General features: G+C 27.8%; 2 protein-coding genes across 3 annotated transcripts in view; both read left to right on the forward strand.

Moving 5' to 3' along the window:
- The window catches only part of LOC108685779, a 1,835-nt gene extending 1,752 nt beyond the window's left edge, over positions 1–83 (forward strand). The window contains exon 3 of the mRNA XM_018190747.1: positions 1–83. Within this exon, the coding sequence (XP_018046236.1) occupies positions 1–69 (69 nt within the window). The 3' untranslated portion in view covers positions 70–83.
- LOC108685777 (ecdysone receptor) overlaps positions 1–14,141 on the forward strand; it is a 286,435-nt gene that overhangs the window by 142,585 nt on the left and 129,709 nt on the right. The window lies entirely within an intron of this gene.

The raw sequence follows: 14,141 nt of genomic DNA on the forward strand, positions 1-14,141 counted from the left end.
AAAAACTTGCAACAAGAATTGGAAGCCTTAAAGAAGAAATTTGCAAAATTCAACTACAAGAGAAATTAAATAGAGGTCAAGTTACATTTATATTATTACTCTAGTATTTATTGAATTTGCATACATGTATTTTATTTGCTTTACGTTTTTAGCGAGAATCTTAAATTGCAAGTAGTTGCAATGAAGAAAAAATTGAAATGGCAAGAACAAAATTTGTCTACATTGAAATGTGTGAAGTCAAAATGTACACAAATCTTTAGGAAAATTTTTCACGTCGGGTCAAATGCGAATATTATTGAATTTTAACGTGTAAATTACACGCAAACTGGTCTTCAGAAGATATAGCAAGCGCTATGTCTTTACGATGCATCAATCTCAAAGCTTACTGATACATGAGAAGTGCTATGAAAATGCTTCTCCCTGTTTTTTCAATGCTAAGAAAGTGGGCATGTAATATATAAACATAAACATAAATCTTGGTATGTTAGATACTCCTTACCTGCATGAAATGTAAAGGAAAATGCAAACGCATAAATTCCTAGTTATAATTATATTTGACGAAATCTACTTATATAATAAAATTGTTATCTATTGAAAACTGCAGAAAATTGTTGGATCACACAAGTTGTGCCAGTATGTAATGGTTCGTAATATATTTTCTAAATAAAAATAACGATTATTATAATTGATACGGTAATAATCAAAAACCCTTTGTCCATGATTGTATAATACAGATTACACTTGCTATTGGCATGATATGTGATATGTGATATGGGTTCAACCAAAAAAAATTAGAAAGCGTGAAAGGTTCATATATCATGACGAGAGTCATCTGCTGAATCTGATGCATGGTGGAATCAGAAAGCTGAAACATTCTGAAGCCTTCTGAAGGCTGATATGCCATAGACAGTAAAAAGCAATAGAGTTTAATTGGTAGAAAATACAATAACATGCAATACCGATAGAGTTTGATTGTTCGAAATTTGTTCATTCCCGCTCTATCATGTGCAATCATGATCCGATGTACAATTATGTTCCTAATTTCATTTTTATTTTATATAGACAGAACAGAATATTAATTGTAATAAAGTATTCATGGCCGTGCAGGTATGAAATTAGAAAATGAAGGATATCGAATTCGAATTCCGTTTGTCTTCGTTAATTTTTTTTTCGTCGCTATTATTGATAAATGCAACATCAGATTCACAAGATAATATTGATAGCAGTATACGCGAAAATATATTACGATCTCATAAGGATCTTCCACTCTATCTAATATTCTTTGGATTCAACGAATATCACGCTGTAGTCTGAATTGAAAATTAGAGTTGTCCCCAAAAACAATTAAGGAACAGACTTTTAAAATGCATTTTGTTCAAAATTTCAGTTTTTTTAGTTAAAGATGGCATAATATTCAGTGTTGATAGGCTCATATTTTAAGTTACTCTATGATGTTCTAAAAGTATTTCTACACACCATCAATTTACGTGCTGAAAAAAATCTTTACATTCGAAGTGTATTATGTTCTGTAACTAGAGATAAACAAAATATATTTGTTTAACATTTTTAGCAATTGTTTAACAATTTTGTTGAACATTTTCATGTCTTATTGATTGGCAAATTGTTTTTTTTTGTAAAGGCATGCAGTTTTCTTGTGACTTTCTTTCTCGTTTTCTGAAAATTAAATTTTGGATAAAATTCATTTTGAAAGTTTGCTCCTTAATTATCTTCTTAAGTGTTTTTTCAACACTTTCTCGACGAAAAGTTGAAGATTCTATGTTTGCAGATATGCCATATTTGTTCGAGTTAGCAAAAAATCACTTTATTGATAATGGGTTCGGTGTGCGGAGGCATCGCATGGATAAGAAATATATCAAATGAATCTTAAGTATTTGTGCAAAAGATGTAAAAGTTTCTTATAACATTTTCCAATATCATCTTCACGTCCAAGGCTATGAAAAACAAAAAGTTCTTCCTACTATATTTTATATTATACAATTACTTTCTGAACGAACAGCTTCCATTGAATAATTTGAGCAAAAAACTACTTTAACAATTTTGACTGGAAGGACAGCGCGCATTATCTGCTTGTTTAACAACTGGTTGAAAAATGTTTAATGCTAATAGTATGTGGCAAATATGACAGCAAGAATATTTACGAGGTTTATTTAGAAAAACAAGATGGCGTTTTATAAAAAATGACCGAATTAATGAATGAGATGCCAATTGGAAAACACAAAAGTTTAATTACATTTTAAAAAGGCATTATCGTTAGTAACTGTTCTTTGCACCAATTAAGAAAATGTATTCCAACAATGTTAAGATGCAATACATTATCATCAAATTAAATCAAGGTGTACTTGAAAACTTTTTTTCATGAGAGTTATTGGTATTGCGTGCGAGAATAGAGATTTCAAATATCGCGTAAAAAGATATATATTTTAGTACTCAACCAATATGTTTTGTAATGAAAGGATTTGTAACGTTTCAATAGAATCTACCTTGCTTTGTGTCCTCTCTTGCTATATACTGGCGAAGCTACTGCCATATTTTGATATGCTATCGCATTTTGAAGAAGAATTGTGCTAAATATGATGCAGAAAATAATAATGTAACTATATTCGATCTGTTTTATCAAACTTTAGAAGAAGAAGAATTTCTCGCTTTTACACTGAGAGAAAAATTTACTAAATTTTAATAAATAATTGTTTGAGTAATATAATACTAATATAATATAATATAATATAATACAGAAATCAAACGTGTTAGTAGTGAGTCAATCAAATGGGACTAATGAGAATTATAATGCGGTGTGTAAAATCTTTTTTATATTACATAGGCATTTCGGTACATTAAGGAGATTTTTAAAAGATAGGAAACTAGAATTGTGCACCAAAAAAACAAAAATAATAATATTTAATAAGCATGGGAAGGAAAAGAAGGAAATGAGAGGGTAGAGAGATTGAGGAGGTACAATGTTTTAAGTATTTAGGTTTTATTTTTAATAGAAAAGATGATTATGAAGATCATATAATAGAATTGAGCAAGAAAGGAAAGCAAAAAGTGGCAGCCAAAAAGATATAGGATTTATAAGAAAGATTATGCAGAAACGATTTTATAAGGAGATGGATACTGTTTAAATACTTAGTACAAAGTGTTATGGAATATGGAATAAGGATCTGGGGATGGGAAGAAAGAGGAAGTCTGGAGAAAATTATGTTAGATTATGTGAGATGGATATTCAACATAGAGTTCTGCATTCCGAGATATGTGATAATGAGGGAATTAGCTATGGACAAATTAAGGGTAGATTAAATTAAGGGAATAAAAGTCATGAGATACGAGAGGAGATTAAAGAAAAGGAGGGAAGATGGCTTATTTTGGTATTGTTAGAAAGAAAAAGGATAAATGGAAGGATATAGTAAAAAAAGAGAAAAGTTTTACAATAGGAATGGATAGGGAATAAATGCTAGAGAATTAAGGGACGATGGAAATGAAGGGAGGTTAGAGGAGGAAATAATTAGGAGAGAAAGGGATGGGCACAGTGGGAAAATAGTAGGATGAGGATTGCGAGATACAATGAAAGGTAGAGATACAAAGAGTTTGATACGGGGAATAAATGTCCAATTAAGGAAGGAAAACATATATAGAGTAGGAGTGCGCGAAGGCGTGCGAGGGTTAGTTGCGGCAATATGGAGGAAGATAATATTGGTTAGATAAGGAATATAGAAAATGCGTATTTTGCGGAATAGGGATAGACTGTATGAACACTACATGGAAGAATGCTCAAAAGTATTGTAATTGATTTAAGAAACTAGGAAAGGATAAGGAGGAAATATGAAAGAAACTTTGAAGCGAAGAATTAGATTTAGTTAAATATAAAGTTTTAGGTAAATTAGAGAGAGAAAGAAAAAAGAGATCAGGAAAAGGAAAAAGATAACTAGCGAGATAAAGGACATGGAGTAATATATTTAGGCAGGAGAACAAATTTGCATTTAGAAATGTGTGAGATACGATTAAAAAGACTGTGATATAATGTTAGGAATATATATTGTACTGACATATCTACAGTTGTAGCTAGGAATCGTACTATTGTACTATAGTATATTGTATAATATAATATTGGGAGTACAAATAAGTTTCCGCCGTTTTTTAATAAAAAATTAAGCATTTATTGCGAAAGAACGGTACATAATGTTTTATTCAAAGTAATGGCATTTTGGGTATCTTCATATGATATGAAATGCTGCTCAGATAGGTCATGCGTCATCGATCGGAACAAGTGATAGTCGGAAGGAGCAATGTCTAGAGAATACGGCGGGTGGGGTAGAACTTCTCATTTGAGTGTTTCTAAGTAGGTTTTGACCGGCGCCGCAACATGTGGTCGAGCATTATCATGTAGGAGAATAATTTTGTCATGCCTGGAGTAGTAGTGGGCGCGTTTTTCCTTGAGTGCTCGACTCAATCTCAATTGTATTCGGTAGAGAGCTCCAGTAATGATCTCGTTCGGTTTGAGCAACTCATAATACACGATACGAAGCTGATCCCATCAAATACACAACATGAGTTTTTTTCCATGAATATTCGGCTTGGCTGTCGATGTTGAAGCATGGCCAGGTGATCCTCATGATTTCTTCTTCTTTATCATAGTGGCTCCATTTTTCATCACCAGTGACTATACGATGCAAATAAACCCTTTCGTTTATGCCTGGCAAACAGCATTTCACATGTGAAAAATCGGCGTTCAACGTTTCTCGGCTTCAGTTCATATGGAACTCAATTCCCTTGCTTTTGAATCATTCCCAATGATTTCAAACGATATGAAATTGTTTGTTGAGTCACTCCTAATGTAAGTGCAAGTTTTTTTTGCATTTGGCACGAATCTTCATCCAATAATGCTTCCAATTCCGTGTCTTCGTACACTTTCGGCCTTCCGCTACATTCTTTGTCTTCGTCAAATTCATCGTTCTTAAACTTTTGAAATCATTCACAACAACTTCTCTCACTTAAGGCAGTATCACCATATGCTTCTACAAGCAATCTATGAGCCTCAGCTGCAGATTTCTTCAAATTAAAGAAGTAAATCAAAAGTTCCTGCAAATGACGCTTATTCGGCTCAAAATTCAACATTTTCGTACAAAAAAAAATATATGATGCTGATACAAAATCGCTAATATTTCAAGGTTATGGCGTTGCCGGATGTCCAATCTTATGATATGTCGTTTTATATCAAACAATTTTAACTATAATTTATTAGTGGCGCCGTCTTTTGCAAACGGCGGAAACTTATTTGTACTCCCAATATATTTGCAATGGTCAAGCTGTGATATGTAAGTAATAAATATTAGATAGAAGAACATATATTACGATATTCAAAAAAATGAAAATAAGAATATTAAGAAAATCTTTTATTTGTTTTTAGAGTTAGATACTAGCAGTGTGAAAGAATGAATGTAGATAAGGAATTTATGTAAATCAAGTCCCCTTCTTGGCTATATAAATGCTGAAGTGTAATAAATTCTATGTTCATAGGCGTTTCGGCTCCTCTTCGAGCCGTCTTTAGTGTATAGTGAAGTCAGAATTATAGAAATTATTGTTCGTGGTACAACGGTAGAATACCCACTTAAACGATTTAAATTCAGTTGACACTTAGTTGAAAAATCAAATGGGAATAATTGAAACATGATTATTCCATTCAGTTATAAAAGCAGTTATAAAGAATGAAATTGATAAAATAGTAAAAAATATTGACTAAGAAAATCGATCTGTATTGTACAGAAATCAAACTTGTTATAATAATGGGTTTTCTACCATTGTATCATGAGCAAAAATTTCTATAATTATTATTTCACTATATACTGAAGATGGTCCGAAGAGGAACCGAAACGTCTACGTATATCTTGATATACAATAAAGGTTTTACCACTTACTGTGTTGTAACTCTCATTAGCCTATTTGATTATATTTATAATTACAGATAAATCAAATTAATGATTCTTGTAATAAAGGTACGTTTAGTGTACGTGAAATATTCAATTGGTACTATTCAAATATTTACAATATTAAAATTTAATATATTTTCTCTCAGTGTAGATTAAATGGATATACATAATAGTTGCTATTGAAGATGAGAGATTAAAATATATTGCTGGTTTGTCCATCGATTTTAATCGAAATAGAGTAACCATTAGCTGTGGATCACTCTTTTAAAAAAAAATATTCATATTTTTATCGAGAACAATATCGAAAAATTAATAAAATATTTAATAATTATGATCGATCATAAAGATCACATTAGATGATTTAATTTGAATTAAATAAAGTAATGACAATTATCCATAATTAGATTCTTGTATAGTGTTGTTAATTTCCCGAGAAATTTAACTCGGGAAAGAACCTATCTTTTTCCCAGAATTTTTCCCGGGAAAGAATCTAGAACTGAGAGAAAAACGGTTTCTAAAATGTAAATTTAATTATAAAAATATCAAATCCTTAGCACACACACAAAATAAATCCATATTAACTTTAGAATATGGCATCATCTGATATTAATTTTTTGAATGGAATGTTAAAAAATACAAAATATAACAGCTTACAATAAAAAAAGAGGCATATAATAATAGTAATAATATTGGGTTGTCCGGAAAGTTCGTGCCGATGTTGAAGGAAAATTGAAACGCAGAAAATTTTAATTTAATAAATGTATACTGAAATTTAAATTTTAGTCGGCACTTTCCGGTATATGCTTTTAGTATACGCTTTTACAGTATAGGTTAATTAAAGAAACAAGTTGCTATATTAAATAAAATTATAAAAAAACTTTTAACATAATATATACATACATACATTAAGTTTGTATGGAACAAAGAGCAACTTAAAATAAACGAGGAATTAAAATTTTAGTAATTAATACTTGAAGATATGTTACAGCCAGATAGATATAAGATACTAAAGATAACTGATACGCGTTGATATTAACTGATAGTGTCGCCAATGTCGTCATATGTAAGAAAATATGGTGATCACGAGTCTTTCCCTTAAAGCATGGGAAGAAATGTTTTTCGTTCTCATTCTTTTCCGGATTTTTTCCTAGGTTCTTTCTCTCCCTCGCTACTCATGTAGTTAGTTAATTCATCAAATGCTTTATCCTTTTTGTACTATATCTAGTGTACTAGGTAGTGTACTACATCTCAGAAGAATAATAAAAATCATTTGCGTAAGCATATTGTAATATATATAACGAATTTATAAGTGATGATCCACATCTAGTTCTAGGGTCTAATTGTGGATTATGATGTAGTTTCAACATATTCAAGTTTATTTAAAATTAGTGACAAAATTAAAAATCAATGATAATTAAAATTACAATAAAAATTAATGAAAATTAAACGTTTAATAATATGAAAACAGTTAAATTATGAATAGTAACACTTTTTGTATATAGACATATGTGTATACTATTTTATATTTTATTTCGATATTAAAATAAATAAATCTTTTCAGAATGATATTATTGTGTAAGATTTGATAAATTTTTAAACATTTTAATAATAAATTTATAATAAAAGTATCGTTATAACATTAAATAAGCATCCGCAGATTTAATCTCAACTGAACATAACGTTGATTTTCCATGAAATCTAATGCTATTTATTACCTATTTATAAAAGTCATAAGGCAATTCTTATGATATTACACTTTGATAGATACATACAGAATTTTGATAGATACATATTTTAATTACTTTTGCACATTTAATTAATTAATAAAATGCATAACGTTGTTGTTAATAAATTAAAATCAATTGATACTTAGAAGACATAAAACAAATAGAGCGAGGCTAGTATTGTGACACTTTTTCTTTAAGTTATTATAAATCTTCACACAATTACGATAGATTAATGGTAAATGTTTTAAAACATTGCATGTTCATCTGGCTCAATAATTAAATACTTATAAATCCTTAATATATCTCGTAAATAAGAAAAAAAATTACGTTAATTACAAGGATACAAAGTGAATCAATATGCCTCACCTATGAGTCATGTTGAGCATTCTTGAAGGATAAGTTGAGCTATGAAGATAATCTTGTTTTTTTAATGAGATTATTATTAAAAATATTAAAGGATTACGTATATATTAATCAATTTTTTATTATTTTCATATAATGATTTGTAATAATCTCGTTTTAAATACTTTAATTAACAAAATTTAAAAAACTAAGATCTTTACTCTTTATAATAATAATTAACGTTATAATAATAGTAAACGTAGAATATATGTTTAATCATTAAAATAGAATAAAAATATTGATAAAGACAGATTTCATTTAAGCAAATTTATAAGATTCGTTGTGGGATACTACCCAACAAGCCCCATATTGATGTTAACTGAAATATTTTTTATAATTGAAAAACCGTAAATGAAATAGCAACTTAAAGTTAAAAAATACGATAATAATTTATATCAAAAAACACATTTGATTGTTATTAATCGCTTTAATTATCATGTAGACCAAAAAGAATATTCGTCTAATAATTTTCTTTTGATATACGAAAACGAAAAAGCGCATGTATTTTGCTGTTGACAGCCGAATACAAATTAAGCACGGTAATTTCTGTCTTTGTGCTACCTTACGCAAGCATAGATGTATTTATATATATATTTTATTTAAATCTGTCAAAAATTATTACTCTTCGAAAAAAATACATCAAATAAAAGATTAAAATCCAGATGTACAAACTTAACTAATCAAGTTAAATTCTACTAAGTATCTAACCTAATTATTAGTTATAATTTACTAATACTAGTTATTTTTTTTTAAGGATATTCTCATTGAAGGTCTTTTGATTCCAATTCAAGTAATTGCAATTTTTTTTTTTAATTCTCTGTCAAAAATTGTTATTCTTTGAAAAAAATTAATGTTTCAAATGAAAAATTAAAATCCAAATGCTACAATCTTACTCAAACTAATCAATTTCAATTGTATCAAATTAAAAAGTAAAAACATAAATGGTACTGTCTCTTGTTATTTATACAAACTTATCTTTTTAAAAAAAGGTAAAAAAAAACGCTAAGACTATGTGCTTTTCATAAAGAATCATTTGAGCCGATTTTTACCAATTACTTAATTGGCTGTGAAATTGACTAATCGTGTTTGCTGTTTAATAGAATCAGTATAAAAATTACCTTTTTACAAAAGGTAGAAAAAGGCGCTAAGAAAATGTGTTTCTCGATTAAAACCTAAGTGTCCAAATCCAATTAATAGTAGTTTTAATTTTTCTTCAAAGTTATTCTTATTGATGATCTTTTTAATTTTTATCTCAATCCAAGTAATAGCAACTTTAATTTTTTGTCAAAAATTACTCCTAATTACAAAAACTAATTACAAAAATTATACATATAAAGCAATATAACATATATACATATAATATGAACAGAATTTTGATGAAGATATATAAGCAATTTTTTTATTGTTTAAAGAATAATTCAGTTTTCATTATTCTTTTCACTTTTTTCTTATATTAGAATTCTTTATGTAATAAAAATTATATTTTAGAAATATATTTTTATATATACTTGTATTTGTTTTATTAATATTTGTATTATTATTTTGTTTATATATTCATTTATTTTTTTATGTTATTACTTGTAATTTGTTGAGATTATACAAATTTTTGTATCTTGAATATGCGCTTTGTTCTATTTATAATAAAATACACTTATTAATATTTATATATGCATTCAATGTCATATTTGCATTTTTTTACGGTGCATTAAAATTATTTGTTTTATTAAAGGTATTAGTGTACAAATTAGATAATTCTAATTCATTTCTCATGGGAAATTTATCGATTAATTGGACTAACGAATAATTATCCAGAAAATTAACAACATGACAAAATATATTAATTATGCTGCTTCTATGTGCAATAATCCGTGTTATTGGTTAAAACAATAACACGGATCAAAACTCGTTCCGTATGTTTGTTTTATCTACACTTATATGTTCATTTACACTTTCAAGAGAATAGATTAGAGAATATCAATTGATTCCCTCTGTTTTTAATAAGATACATTACAATGTAGACAAAAATAAAGAGATATTTTTTTTTTACTTGATGAATTACATGTTAAGGGGATGAAAACCTTGAAAAAAACGATTTTTTTTTCTTTTACAGTGAATATATCATTGACAGAAAAAATGTTTTAAATGAAAGTTGAACAGAGTTTTAGGAGTATTTTATAATTATAATTTTTAAAAAATTAAAAAATTCTTTTTTATAAAAAAATTTTGTTATCTAAACAAATTTTTATAATGATTATTATAAAGTACTCTTGAAACCATTCAACTTTTCTTTAAAACATTTTTTCTATCTCTTGTAGTTTCGATGTATTTACTATAAAAGAAAATGATTGATTTTTTTTAAGAGAGGTTTTCGTCTTCTTAATTTGCGACTCAGTATGTATAATAAAAATTGTATCTCTTATTTTTGTTTATATTTTAACGTAAAACCTCGGGGACAGATTATGATTTTTCTGTCTCTAGGCAGTAAATACTTACAGCCCTTATTCAATTCTTTAACAACCATGTGGTCGGAAAAAACAACAGAAAAAAAGAGTTTCTTCATTTATTTTCGCGCTCGAAATGTGTTAATAAAAAAACGAGAGAACCTGAGAAGAAACCAGCCTTTTTCATTGATGTAAGCAACATTTACATCAGCGCACCAATTCATTTTTGTGATATAGAAACTAGGTTTACATCTATTTTACGAAACTATCGATAAAATCGTAGCGTGGATATGATGCATATTTATGCTAATGTGAACTGCCAGGATTGGTTTTTATTAGCACAAATACGCATCACATCTGTTGCGCTGTTATTGGTATAAGTGTTGCACCACCGATGAGAATATTCTATTAATCTTCTGTTTTCATTTTATATATACGTTTTTTTTTATCCAACGCGCTTGTTGGAATGAGTAGGAGCATATTGTAGCGACGCGAACAAATCTTTAGTGATCGATGGAAAATTTTCTTAATCATTCACGTCTGACAAAAAATAGTTATCTTTTAGAACTTTTTTTCAAAAAATGCCGCCCTCCTAAACTCACTATCCCTAGGCACAAAATAGATCTGTTTTTTGTTGCTGCACTCTATAAACTAGTGCACACAATGCAATAAGTTGAAGTGAAACAAATATGTTATATGTTTGTTTCACTTCAACTTATTGCACCGATTCAGAATGCCTCAATAAAAAACAGACCTATAGTCTACGTTAGTCTTTAGTGCTAATATGGCACTGCAAAATTTATTAAAATTGGAAGGAGTTAATTAATTGTGTTTCTTTATTTTTAGCTTGTGAATATTTTGAATGGTCATATAGCGTTTTTCACTGGCAGAGCTGGTGCACACTCAGTGCACTTCAAAGCCGTTGTATACAAATCAACATAAGATATATGTTTAATAAAAATATAGAAACAAATTAAACCACAAAATCCTTAATACATTTTATTGTGATATTTGATAACATACATTTGAGTATTTGATTAATTGAGATCACTTTTACAGTCAGATTAATATACAACAATTTTAATGTGCACTAAGTGCGCATCAGTTCTGCCAGTGAAAAATATTAATAGTTAATGGCTGTGTTTCGATATATGCTGTCATTACTGAAAATCTATAATTCATGTTAGATATACTATAAATTTTCAGTACTAGCAGTGTATGTCGGAACACTTTCTTTATAGTAAATTGTAAAAAAGATTTTGAAAGTCTATTACGCAGTATACGTACTTCAAAATATTATTTGTGATTATTTGAAAGACAATTATTTATATTAATTTATAGAGGTATGCGTATATTTATGTAAAAACATATTAAGATGTTTAGAGTTGTAATACTTAATACATGATTTTATGTATATATACATACATATTACGATTATACATATGAATATACATATTACGATTATAAATAAAATTTATGAAAATTAGTACTTTTACAGTTTTTTACTTTCTAATTTTTAACATTATATATTTTTATTAAATTTTAAATTAAATTTAAAAATAAAAATAAAATATACTTGAAAAATTGAAAGTGTAATTTTATAATTTATTTATTTCTATGAAATTTAGTTTTTAGATACATTTTTAATTGCTTATAACTGTATACCTGTATATATTATGTAAAAGAAACATTAAAGTTAACTAAAGAATTTACATTTCAAACACTGTACATAAAACAATAAAACTCTATAATTTAACTCTATAATTTAAATTCCGATTATGGCATTAGTTAAAACAAAAAATTACAAGAATCAACTAAAACACACATTATAAATTAATTATACTGTTCAACAAATCTAAAATGCATAAGAATGAAGTATTTCTAATAATTTTTGAGTTAATACAATTTTCCACTTACTAATTATTGTCCTAATTTTAATAATTTTGGAAAATTTGGTACAGTCGAAAAAGAGGCTATTTTAATATACCTATTACAACTACTATAATATGTGACATGTTTAAGAAGTTTTATTATAACCGAAATTAAATATGTTATTAGAATTTTAAATTTTAAAAGGAATTTAATCTGTTATTAAAAAAATAATTGTGCGATTAATAGAGATTGTTGCGCTAAAGTTATGACTTATTGTATATATGCTATTAAGAATTTATTAAATATTTCTCAAATTATGTTATTTTTATTTGAAGATTTTTTAGTGAATACAATCTTATGTCAAAGGTAATACGCTCACTAGCAAAAAAAACGATACACTGAAAAATTAGGAAAAATTTATCAAATTTTAAATAATCATAAATTGATAAATAATGAAGATAAAAATATATTTAAAAATGAAACTTAAAGTGTCCACTTTAAGAATATTTGAATGAGATTTATACTGGGCTATTATTATCAAAATGTCAGACAAAGTGAGAAGATGAAAAATTGAAGGTCCATTGTCACGATACATGTAAATCAGATAGCCTAACGGGACAAAATACACATGAAAGTATGGAATTTTATCTTTAAAATTTTTTATGGAGTTCGATACGATCATTTTTCACTGAGTTATTTCAAATTTAAAGTACCGTTGTCATTAGCTCAAGTTATGATTGTAATTCATCTCAATATGAACTGCATAGAGTTTATTGGATCGGAATTGAATCTCATTTGCGTGCGTGCGTGCGCGCGCGCGCGCGCGCGTGTGTGTGTGTGTGTGTGTGTGTGTGGGCGTGCGCGCGTGCATACGCCCCCCCTTTCCTTTACACACACACACACACACACACACACACACACGCACGCAATTCAATTCCAATCCATTAAACTCTATGAAGTTCATATTGGGATGAATTACAATCATAACTTGAGCTAATGATAGTGGTATCATATTTGGAATAACTCGATGAAAAATGATCGTATCAAACTTCATAAAAAAGCTTTTTAAAGATAAAATTCCATACTTTCATGTGTATTTTATCCCATTAGCCTGTCGTACTTGATTTACACCATTCAAACATGGACCTTCGATTATCAACTTTGCATCTTCTCACTTTGTCATCTGATATTTTGATAATAATAGTTCATTATAAATCTCATTCAAATATTCTTAAAGTGAACATTTCAAGCTTCATTTTGTATTTTTAAACATATTTTTATCTTCAATTATTTACTAAATTATGATCATTTGAAATTTTTCTTAATTTTTCAGTGTACCGCTTTTTTCGAGTGAATATTAGAAATGATGAAATCAATATGATGAATATATTACAATTAATAAATGTTCGAATTTTTAGAGTAATTTATGCGTAGGAACTTTTTTATACAATTTAAATTGAATTTATTAACTTTGAGATCAGATTAGTATTTAGCGTTCTGGAAAGATCTTAATTTTGAATAACATACAACTAAACATTTGATGGATTCTTAATAACATATGTATGTTATAATTTTGATGCGACACAATATATTATAGTATAGTTCTATTTAAATATTTTTTTTAATCATCATTACAACGTGATACAACAAATTTCTTTTAAGGACTACAAATTCTAAACTTATTTGATTACAATAAAATTTCAATAAAATTTCTCCAATACGTTACATGTGTTGTAATGTGCAAGTGTATATATATA

Source organism: Atta colombica, unplaced genomic scaffold (genome assembly GCF_001594045.1).
Source record: "Atta colombica isolate Treedump-2 unplaced genomic scaffold, Acol1.0 scaffold157, whole genome shotgun sequence".
Classification (NCBI taxonomy): Eukaryota; Metazoa; Arthropoda; class Insecta; order Hymenoptera; family Formicidae; genus Atta; species Atta colombica.